Genomic DNA, 11,430 nt, shown 5'->3' with positions numbered 1-11,430 from the left:
ATAAAATTATTCCTCAAAAATACAACTTGCCTAATAATTCTGCACTCCCTGTAGGTTGTGTAAAAAGAGTATTGTGCAAATTTCAGAGAAATGAATACATGAAGATGTTTCTGTGTCCAGCTTAATGCAGACGACAATGAGAGCTTCCTGCTGTTTGGTGCGTTGTTTGAGGCCACCATGATTGACAGGAAAATTGGAGACAGGCCTATCAGCTTTGAGTTCTCTCTCGGTAAGTGGATGTGTGGAGTGTTAAGGAGTTTAGTGTCCTGCTAATCATTTAGTCACATAATCCAAACATGAAGAATAATACCAGTCTTGCATTTATGTGGTTAATATATAATGAAACTATCATTTACTATTCCTCCCACTATCAGGTAACTATGGTAACACCTTAGAGTCTGCCCCTCAGCCCACTATCAGTTTCACCAGTCCTGCTGTCCCTCGGAGGATGCCAAGAGTGCTGGATTTCCCAGACACTAGTGATGTGTTCGGCTCGTTCTCTCTCAGCACCTCCCCTAACAGTCCTACTTCCCCCCTGCTACCCAGAGAAACTCAAGACGCTGCCATGACTTCAAAATCCACCACATCTCCAGAAAAACCAATCATTGTGGAAGGAAACAGGTTGAATCACTTTGCTGATCCTTTGAAAAACATTAAAGTTCTTGTGGATGTCAGAAACTCTGTTCTATGCACCAAAGACAGCACGTTTAATTTTCATTGGACAGTCATTGCAGTCATTCTCCTGGCCTCTCACTTACTGACAGGGTGAGGAGTTCAGCTTAGAGTAGAGCTGCTACTCCTCCACATTGAAAGGAGCCAGTTGAGGTGATTCAGGCATCTGATTTGACCTCCTGGTGAGGTGTTCTGGGCGTGTCAGCAGGCCTTTTATCGCCTCTGTGATTCCTCACATAAGCTGGAGGAGGTGGCTGGGAGGATGGAGGTCTGGGCTTCTCCCCTGTTGTTGAATAAGAGGTTACATGGATGGATGGATTAGGTTACTGGTGCTAATGATGTTAATAAAGGAGAGTCAATAATATTTAATAATAATAAATCACTCCTAGCCAAACTTATTGATATTAACAAATCATTAACAGTAGTGGACTGAAACAGTATCATTTTTTTTCTTTTTGTAAAGTTTCAAGTTCACAGTGTGTGTGTGTGTGTGTGTGTGTGTGTGTGTGTGTGTGTGTGTGTGTGTGTGTGTGTGTGTGTGTGTGTGTGTGTAGGTACTACATGTACTTGCCTCTGGAGAAGCAGAAACCATGTATTAATGTGCTGAGTCACTGGGAAGAAAGAACCTACCGAATGCACAACTCAAACATGCTGGACAACATAGCAGTTCTTCTTGTATGTACACACACACACACACACACACACACACACACACATCTCTTTCAGTGTTCGAAAATGTTATAAGTTATGAGATTTAAAACATGCTGTGCACTGTTAGATGCTTTTAGAGTCTTTTGTGTGTTTTTATTATAATAACAACACAAAATAGTCTGATTTGTATATTTAATGACCAAGTTAGCCGAGTTAAACCCTGAATAATGTGAAAAAAAAATGTGAGTGAAGTTGGCCCCCCCACCTTCTTCAAATCCAACAAAAGTGGCATCAAACGTTTGTGCTACGTTTGTGCTGGTTTGTGCCGCAAAAATTTTCGTTTGTGCTGCTTCTGTTTTAAAGATATTAATGAAAATGTAAAGGTCAAAAGGTCAACCAGCCCCCCCACATTACCCAAATCCAACAAAATTGATGTTAAACGTTTGTGCTACGTTTGTGCTGGTTTGTGCTGCAGAAATGTTTGTTTGTGCTGCTAACATTTTAAAATTTTTAATAAAATAACGTCTTGATGCGTGCTTAATCATCCAGGTAAGTCAATCCCAAAAGGTTGATTCTGTTCATCTGGACATTTTCAGTTGGAGAAACGTTTTGTCACTCATCCAAGTGACTTCTTCAGTCTCAGCTGACTGCAGGTTTCCCCAACCTTATAAACATTACATTTGCATAGTGAAGGAAACTAGAATGAACAATGTGCTGGGGGGTTAGTTCCATGATTGTTAGTATGCAAATTCTTATTCTTGGGATGTAGGCAGTGACAGTTTCTGTATATTCCTGAAAGTCTGTGGCGTTGTCGTGTGGGGTGGCCTGTGGTGGAAAAGCAGTGCCTCTGAGGACCCTTCTGGCCACACCTGTACCTGCTTACGAACTGGTTTGGTGACTTTGAGCAGGGGCCTGTGGGAACCCATGGCACACCTAGGTTTCTGCCTATACTGACCCTTATGCAAAATAGGTGGAATTAAGACACAGTTCCAAAAGCAAACACAACTGATCAGTGCTGAGAGTGGTCCTGTTGCTGAGGTTGGGATGATCCTGTAATCTCTTATGAACGACCTCCAACGCTTCTATGACTGGGATGCAAGTGAAGACAGATGTAACATCTCTCTCTCACTGTACATGTACTGTTTATAAAATTAGGGAAACATAACCTGCACAAACAAAATAATTTGCAGGACAAATGTTTGACATCAATTTTGTTCGATTTGAAGAAGGTAGGGGGGGCAACTTCACTCACATGTGTTTATAAGGTTGGGGAAACCTGCAGTCAGCTGAGACTGAAGAAGTCATTTGGATGAGTGACGAAATGTTTCTCCAACTGAAAATGTCCAGATGAACAGAATCAACCTTTTGGGATTTACTTACCTGGATGATTAAGCACGCATCAAGACGTTATTTTATTAAACATTTTAAAATGTTAGCAGCACAAACAAACATTTTTGCAGCACAACCCAGCACAAACGTTTGACATCAATTTTGTTTGATTCCATTAATATGGGGGGGCTGGTTGACCTCTAGAAATTTTTGTTAATATCTTTAAAATGATAGCGGCACAAACAAAAATTTCTGCAGCACAAACCAGCACAAACGTAGCACAAACGTAAACCACTTTTGTTGGATTTGAAGAAGGTGGGGGGGCCAACTTCACTCACATCATATCTTAAAGAAATGGACTGTCAACAACTGATGTGTGTTGATGAGTGTGTTAAAACTTCATTCTACTGTGTATTAGGACACAGTGACACTTGATACATTTGTTAAAGTGAAAAAGTGACTTGGCTTTGACTGACCTGATAACTGTGTCAACATATCACCTACACTCACCTACACTCACCTACACTCGTGAGAGAAACTTCATCTTCATGTCTTGCAGGAGGAGGGGGTGACAAATGCATGGGAGCTCCACAGAAAGTCAGATCCTGCAGCCGAGCTGCTGATGAAATCTGTCCTCCAGGACTTTTGTGCAGATGCCAGGTAATCACAGCAACTCTTTAATGCTACTTTGTGAGCTGACTGTCTCACGTGGTTCACTTCCTGGGAAAATAAAGGCCAAACAATCAACTTAAATAATTAATTTAAATTTGAATAAAAATGTATTATTTTATAGCACAGAGCATAGCAGCAAATGTGATCTGACATTACAAGTCAATAAATACTGAGAACAGAACTCCTACAGCAAAAACAGTTTACTTAACTCATTCACTGCCAGCCATTGGCAGTGAATGAGTTAAACCCATTGACTCATTCACTGCCATTGACGGCTATAGACGTCAATGGCAGTGAATGAGTTAATAGTTGTCATTGTTCTAATTTTAGACATTCAAACTCCATTGTCACATTTTAAGCCATGGCAGACTTAACAGACATTAACTTTGTCCATGGAATTGAAGCTTAGAATGTCTTCATAATGACACCATCCTTCCATGCTGGAGACCAAACTCCTGCAACGCTTGTACAGGGACTAAATGGCCCATAACCCCAAATTCCTGAAACACACAGGGGGAACGTCATCCACCCCAGGGGCCTGGCCACCAAGGAGTTGTTTAACTAACTCAGTGACCTCATCCCCAGTGATGGGCAGTGATAGACGAATCAGCCCACTCCACTCATCTCCAAGTTCTGCTTCCTCTACAGAAAGGATTAAGGAGTTCCTCGAAGCATTCCTGCCTATATAAATTGCATTTATTACTTCTAGGCTGGACAACTGTGGGCTGGACACTTAGACAGTACGGGAGGAATTACTAGAAATTAACGAACAGAATATCCAATTCGTACATTTGAAGCAGGATTTTTATCCACTGGAGCTACAACAGATGGAAGAGATTTTCACCATTTCCCCTCTGTGGCTCCAGAGACGGAGGAGACACCGCAGTGAGAAGTGAGGCAAGCGGAGCGCCTTACGTGCTAGCTAACAAGCTAACCCATACAGACCATCTCTCCCCATCCTTTTTGTCGCCAATACCAGGACCCGCGCTAACAAGCCAGACCAGATCCAGCTGAACAGTTGTGTTGTGATTGTCACCGAGATAACAACATCCCCGACACTGTGGTGGAGCTTGAGAGCTGCTCTCTGTTTGATTACCTGGATACCATGGATCAGGGACTTTCTCACCAACCAGCCTCAGGTGGTGAGAGTAGAACAGAACATCATCCACCCTGGTCCTGAATAGGACCTCACTTGCACAAGTACTTTTACAGAGCTGTGATCAAGAGCATACTCTGCCACGGCACGACTGTGGGGTACGGCAGCCGCACAGCCCAGGACAAAAAAGACTTGGCCTGGTCAAAATGCCCAGTGGATTGTGGGGGGACAGCTAACAGACCTCAGTTCAGTGTCTTGATACATGCTCAATCATCCTGGTAAGTAAATCCCAAAAGGTTGATTCTTTTGACCTCCGTTACTGGTAATGGGCACAAACACGCTCTCAGAATGGTTGACCGGTTCACCAGCTGACATTCCAGATAGGATATCCACCACCTCTCTGTGGATGCCTGGCTAAGACAATCGGGCCAGGACTGGATCTGGAGTTTCGTCATATCCCATGTGACCAGACATCAGGTTATAATGAGCCAACTGGAAAAAAGTTTCCCAGCAGACTTTTGACATAACTGGGTGTGCTCTTTCTGTGTAGTGGTGTCTCAATACAGTCTGTGCCTAATAAACACAAAATGTGAAAATGTCAGGGTTATGTCAGTGCACATCATTTGACCATCAATTTTCATCGCTTGATCGAAGGCTGAGCTTAGAGTGTCGTCACAAGACCGTTCTAGTGGGAAATCTTTTCTGGAGCGAATCATCGCTTTTCATCCTCCACAAGGTCGGTGTCGGACAAGCTCACATCACCGGTGAGAGCAACACAAAGGTCTGATCCCTCGGTCCCATTTCCAGAACTGATGGCAGTGGTCTTCAGGTGAGGCACAGCTGGTCCAGGGCTGCCCAACAGACACTTCCTTGCTGTCAGGCTTGCTGAGTGCTGCCACCTGGGTCTCCCCTGACAGCTGCCACAGCGACCATTCCCCCACAGGACACCGGCTTTCCTGTGCCGTGACCGAAACCATTCTTGGAATGACTGGGGCAGGTGTCATCTCCTTCCCCCATCTTGTGGAGCCTCACTGCAGGGCCTGGGTGAAGTGGTGGCACTGCTAGAGACCCAGCATGAACAATTAAATTTTCCAGAATTTCTGTCTGGCATTTGGCCTGGTCCAGCTGCTGCTGGTGCTCCTCCACCTACTCCTGATACATGGCAGGCAGCTCCACCATCATCTGCGCCAGCACCTTTAATCCGCTGCTTCTGACGTCTTTATTAATTCAGGCTACCAAGTACAGCAGTTGAATCTAAAGTGGATGTACAATAGAGGTTAAAGTCACTAGCACATCCAGAAACTATTCACAGTGCTTCACTTATTTCACATTTTGTCACATTACAGCGTTATTCTAAAATTGATTCACATCCAGCACCCCAGCCATACTGGTCACATGTAGGTGGCATCTATTTTTACTGTGACTCGGGAGGTAGAGCAGGTCATCTGCTTATCAGAAGGTTGGTGGTTTGATCCTTGACTGCTTCAGTCTGTATGGCAAATGTCCTTGGGCAACATACTAACCCCAGGTTTCTCGCCAGTGGATCTGAGTATGAATGTGTGTGAATGTTAGACAGGAACTACTTGCATAGAGCAGATAAATGCTAAATAAGAACCAGTCCATTTACCATTCACCCTATGGTTCTGTTTTTGTTGTCCTACCTTGACCAGTTTTTTGACTGGGGAAATAACAGCAATGTTTCAGGCAGGTTTTCCAAGTTTTCCACCTTATTAAACAAAATGCAAACGATACGATCCTGAGCTTTTTGAACTACGGTCTCTTTGAGAAACTCGAGATCTTCATTACAGACTTTTCTCTTCCTGTCAGCAGAAATGTTCTTTTCTTTATTTTACTTTAGTTTTGAAAGCTCAGTAATTGTTAACATTTTGCAGCAGTCTTAGTCAACACTGCAAACTAGAGAGGGCTGGAAAAAATTTGGAAAAAGAATTTTATTCTGTTTGTGCTAAATATGTTTTTGGCTGTTTGTCAGGAGTTTCATTGAAGCAGCGGAGGCTAAGTTGAAGGCTGAGCTGAAGTCGACTTATCTAACACAGCTGGACAAGAAACGCCTGACCATGTGTAAACAGGAGCTGGTAGGAAAACTAAGTACAATTCTTATCACATTCCTTTACATCTCAATTAACTTTTGTCTGCTTTTACCTCAGTACCTATGTAAAATGAATAATAAGCCTCACAGACCACCAATTATAATACATTTCAATCACATTGCAGACTTAAACTGTTTTGGATATTGATGTTTGTTGGCAAAAATGTCCAGTATGTAAGATATTTATTTACAACTCCTGGGCAGGTGCGACCAGATTTGCAGTTTAGTATTCCATATGCATAATGTGCATTACACAATCTTACACAGCATTTATACAACACCGCATACAATAATGGATGTATGTGTATTGCAGGAAAGTATGATAGGGGAGGCACAGTCCCTGGTAGGGAGGAAGAAAAATGCTGGTGGTGTGAAAGAAATGCTACAGGACGCAGCAAAACTCACACATAAACTCCGCTTTCTTGTGGAGGAGGTTTGTATCTGTTAGTTGTCACAGGGATTCGTCTGATGGTTCTGGTTCTCTCACTGACATTGCAGAGTGTTTGTCTTGTGATATAAGGAAACTTCAGATGACTGATGCTGTGAAGTTGTATTATATAAGTAAAATAAATGGAAAAATCGAAGTCAAAATTGGGATGCAGGCACAGGAAAAAGTGTGAATTTTGAAATGTCATTTTTTTTAATTTGCCTTATATATGACAACTTTTCTCATTCACACATGTACATCCTCACAATCTCTAGCCCCAGCACACAGTTCCAGACATATTTGTGTGGCTGCTGAGCAACAACAAACGTGTTGCATACGCCCGGGTTCGAACCAGAGACCTGCTGTACTCCAGCAGGCAGGAGGCCCGAGGAATTAACTGTGGCAAGGTCATAACCCTGTTTCTCAAGGTAAACTCACATACGCAGAACATGTCTTATCCATAGGAAGGCTTCCAGATGAAAAATAATCTCTGTGTGTGGATGTGTGTGTGTCTGTGTGCACGCAGCCTCCAGGTAAGCGTGTTGCAGGCTTATCAGTCCAAGCGAAACTGGATGTGTATCTGTGGTTTGGAGCTTGCAGGGACTCTAGCCACATGCTGGATAACCTGCCTGCAGGATTCACTCCAGCTACAGGGGGCGCTGATGCCAACAGCCCTCCCACACACTTGCACTGCGAAGGTGAGACTGAAGCTAACTTTTGCAGTGTCTATTTACCTTGTTTTATCTATTGTGCTTTTGCAGTGTACAGGCTTTCCATTTCTTTTGATCACTACCTAGAACCAGAAATCAGTCCATACTGACAAGACAGTTTCCTGCGTTATGATATGTAGAGACATGGAAAATATGTACATAGTTTCCAGGTCTAAAACGTGAAACCAGTGTTTCAAATGGCTCATAGAATTCATTAAAAACACAACCCTATAATTGTCACGGACTCAACTCAACTTAAATAAAAGTGCTTAGGTGTAGAAACAAACACACTGATAAGTCACACCAGTCAGCTCAGGGCAGCCCCATGACTCACCAAGGGCTACTGGGCCCTTGAGCAGCAAATACACATCATACCCCAAAACTTTCTGTTGTACTAGTTCAAGGACATCTCATCTTGCATATGAAGCAGAGGAATAAGCTTGGCAGCTAAGAGACCATGGCCATAATGATGACAACTTGGTCACACCTAAGAAACTGGTACTATGATATGACTATATTTCAGTTCCCTGACAGGAGATGAGTCGACACAGAGTCTGAGTCAAGACTCAGCAGTAAGTCCAGTAGTAGTAGTATAGTATTTATTTATTGTCATTGTCAAGAACAATGAAATTGCGTTTGGGGCTTCCATACAACCCAAAAAAGAAGAAAATAATAAATACCCCTTAAAACCCAAGTGTACATATTAGTAAGTGCGAGTTCTATTTTTATATGGATTTTGGAGCCAGAAGGATGAAGTTATTTGGACCATTTTACATATGTGTAGACATACAGGTCTACACAGCTGGTGGTTAGGTACTTCTTCTTGCGCCTATGTTGATGGTGAAGGGACTGAAGCAATCAGCACGAAGACCAGAGCTGTTTTGTCCAGTAGGCAACACTTCACCCGTTGCCTACTGGTGGTGGTCCGAGGGCCCGGTGGCGCCAGTGTCCGGCAGCCTCGCCTCTGTCAGTGCGCCCCAGGGTGGCTGTGGTTTACAACGTAGCTGCCATCACCAGTGTGTGAATGTGTGTGTGAATGGGTGGATGACTGGGTGTGTAAAGCGCTTCGGCGTCCTTAGGGACTAGTAAAGTGCTATACAAATACAGGCCATTTACCATTTACCATGAATTTCAGTAATTCAAGTTTCAACAAAGACTTTTTAACAGCAGGACTCAGACCAAACCAGCACAACAGTATAATCGGTCTGCAGTGGTACCATGAGCTCACTTTTGAGAGTCTTAGCCACCTGTATTCCAGTCAGAGCAGCACCGAGCCCGAGAAGACAACTTTGTTTGAGATGACGGAGACACGGGATCTGGCCATCACGGGTGAAGTGTGAATATTTCCATGGAAACATGGAAATTCATTAGTTTTTTCTGTGTCACAGAACACATGCACCTCAAAAGTGAGAGTTGGTGACTCTGTAACTCGTGGCATATTTCACCTTGGTAAGGTAGGTCCTGTCGGCTCCTTCTTCTACTCTGTTCAAGTGGCAAGAAGGGTACTGTGAGAGGTTCATCCCAGCTAGTGTGGCCACACTGGCATGGTGTAGAAGACTGGGCAATGGTTATAACCCAAGGTATCATTGGGACAATCACTGCGTAGCCCAAGCATTGACTTTCATCATTGGCTTGATTAAAGAGTCAGCCGGAGCTAATGTGGTTGTAGGCAGGTGGGAAACCACTTCAGGAACATTACTGGCTCACTGTTATACCTCAAATCCTCCAGTAGCCAGAAGTTCTCTCCATTTGTCCAGGAGTTGTTTAGTTTGATGCAGAGTCAGAAGAGACTGGAGACAGTTGTCCACATAAAAGGCAGGATGGACAAACTCATACGCATCTCCACTCCCCTTTCAGTGGTCCGGGACCTGTCGCTGTGAGGAATAAGTGTCACAGCAAGGGTTGCCGGTGGTCCTGAATGGCAATTTGGTGACTTACAAGTGCCATTTATTGTACAGACCAGGCGGTCACTCCTGCTGTCTATCCCTCCACAGGAAGTTGAGCAAAGGTCTTCACATACCTTACACCTAGGAATGAAGGCTAAGTGTACTGCCTGGTAGTAGGAGGCCATTTAGGGGAGTCATGGTGAGTCACATGGTGAGGTTTGAAACAACTCCTACTAGTCTACCACTCGATACTGGTTAGCACTCTAACTAAACTGGAAAGATTTAAAGTAAATTTGGGATGAAATATGGCGGAGAAGCTAACCCTAGAAGCTAACGGTATAATGAGTCAAGTGGGCTCACTGCCCCCTGAGTCGGCTGCACCAACCCACCACGCCATGCTTTTTGACCCGGTAAGTAGTCCTGTGACGACACATCGTTTATTCAGTTCTTTGGTCTGATGCAGAGCAGCCTGTGTTGCCCTCCAAAGTCACTGACACCTGCAGAGATGGTGTTCAACAGAAGGTACAAAGAACTCACCTTCAACAGTTGAAAACAAAGGCGGCTGATACCCCAGGGAAGCCTTGAACGATGAGAGCCCTGCAGCTAGCTGGGAAGGATTGGAGGACACCACACACCAGCTCGCTGCTGGTCTGCAGGGAAAACCAGAGGAAAGACTAGCCAGGGGTCCCGGGACAGTGCAAAACTCTTTCCATATACTGGAGGTGAACTGGGGACCACAATCCGACACGATATCGATGGTTGTTGGTGTGAGACAATCATTTATCATCTGGATCTTTGCTGGGTCAGCCCTAATTTGTCCTTTCTCAACAATGTAGCTTAAAAAGGAGACGGAGTCAACGTGAAACTTTCTCTCCCTCTACAGATAGGTTATCTAGGAGATGCTGCAGCACCAAACGGATATGTGACTTGTGTAAAGAAAGAGATTTGGGAAAAATCAGAATGTCATCTAAATAAATGAAAAAAAACCTATTGAGGTAGTGTCTTAGCACGTCGTTGAGCAGGGCTTGGAAAACGCTCACCAGCTGAGCTTCCTGTTGGACAAGAGAGTGCTGAACGGAGTCCAAGCACTCTGTCATAACCTTTGAGCAGACGGACTCAAAAGCGAGACCCAGGATGCCAGTTCAGCGAATTTATTTACAGTGAAGTGCAGGTACTATTTACAGTGTCTATCAAAAGGGGGAAAAGCCACAGTCTCTATTTACAATAGTCCGGTAGATTTATCCTCCGTCTTCAAACAGGACCGTGAAACGGGATCCTCTCCTCTGAACAGAACCGTCCACGAGACAAACATATCAGTCTCCTGGACAGAGGAGAGGATGGATGAGGAAAAGGGAACATGGAAATAGGTAAACAGACTTACAGATTGGAGGTGAGTATCTACTGCAGTTGGTTTAACGCTCAAGCGATGGCTGAAAGAACGTCCTCTGTATTTAAAGGAAAGTCAGATGAGGAACAGGTGAGTTGATTACTGCAGGTGTGTCACTGGTCAGAGGGAGGAGACCCAGGGGATCGTGCCCCTGGAAGATGTGGTGTGATTATCGCATACACGCACATACACAGAGAGACTAACAATAACTTTTTAACAAACTTTCAGTTTTGTTCTGGACCAGGCAGTTCATCCTTAAGGTTTTACATTTCCAGCTGTGTCTGTGTGTCTGCAGAGCAGCATCAGTTCCAGTTGAGGTGCCACATGTATCAGGCTCGTGGCCTGATCGCTGCTGACAACACTGGCTTGTCAGATCCCTTTGCTCGAGTCACCTTTCTGTCACACAGTCAAACCACCAATGTAAGTGTGTGTGTGTGTGTGTGTGTGTGTGTGTGTGTGTGTGTGTGTGTGTGTGTGTGTGTGTGTGTGTGTG

General features: G+C 44.1%; 1 protein-coding gene across 1 annotated transcript in view; it reads left to right on the top strand.

The window, feature by feature from the left end:
• The first annotated feature begins 28 nt into the window (after window positions 1–28).
• The window catches only part of LOC102212878 (fer-1-like protein 6), a 14,466-nt gene continuing 3,064 nt past the window's right edge, over window positions 29–11,430 (top strand). Inside the window, exons 1-9 of the mRNA XM_013915326.1 lie at window positions 29–229; window positions 375–621; window positions 1,227–1,347; window positions 3,212–3,312; window positions 6,411–6,513; window positions 6,841–6,960; window positions 7,230–7,382; window positions 7,481–7,652; window positions 11,233–11,357. Of these exons, the coding sequence (XP_013770780.1) occupies window positions 178–229; window positions 375–621; window positions 1,227–1,347; window positions 3,212–3,312; window positions 6,411–6,513; window positions 6,841–6,960; window positions 7,230–7,382; window positions 7,481–7,652; window positions 11,233–11,357 (1,194 nt within the window). The 5' untranslated portion in view covers window positions 29–177. The remainder of the gene's footprint in view (window positions 230–374; window positions 622–1,226; window positions 1,348–3,211; window positions 3,313–6,410; window positions 6,514–6,840; window positions 6,961–7,229; window positions 7,383–7,480; window positions 7,653–11,232; window positions 11,358–11,430) is intronic.

This window comes from Pundamilia nyererei, unplaced genomic scaffold (genome assembly GCF_000239375.1).
Source record: "Pundamilia nyererei isolate P.nyererei 1_Seehausen unplaced genomic scaffold, PunNye1.0 scaffold00287, whole genome shotgun sequence".
Classification (NCBI taxonomy): domain Eukaryota; kingdom Metazoa; phylum Chordata; class Actinopteri; order Cichliformes; family Cichlidae; genus Pundamilia; species Pundamilia nyererei.
The sequence above is the reverse complement of the archived record's forward strand: the minus strand, read 5'-3'. Positions and strand labels throughout refer to the sequence as shown.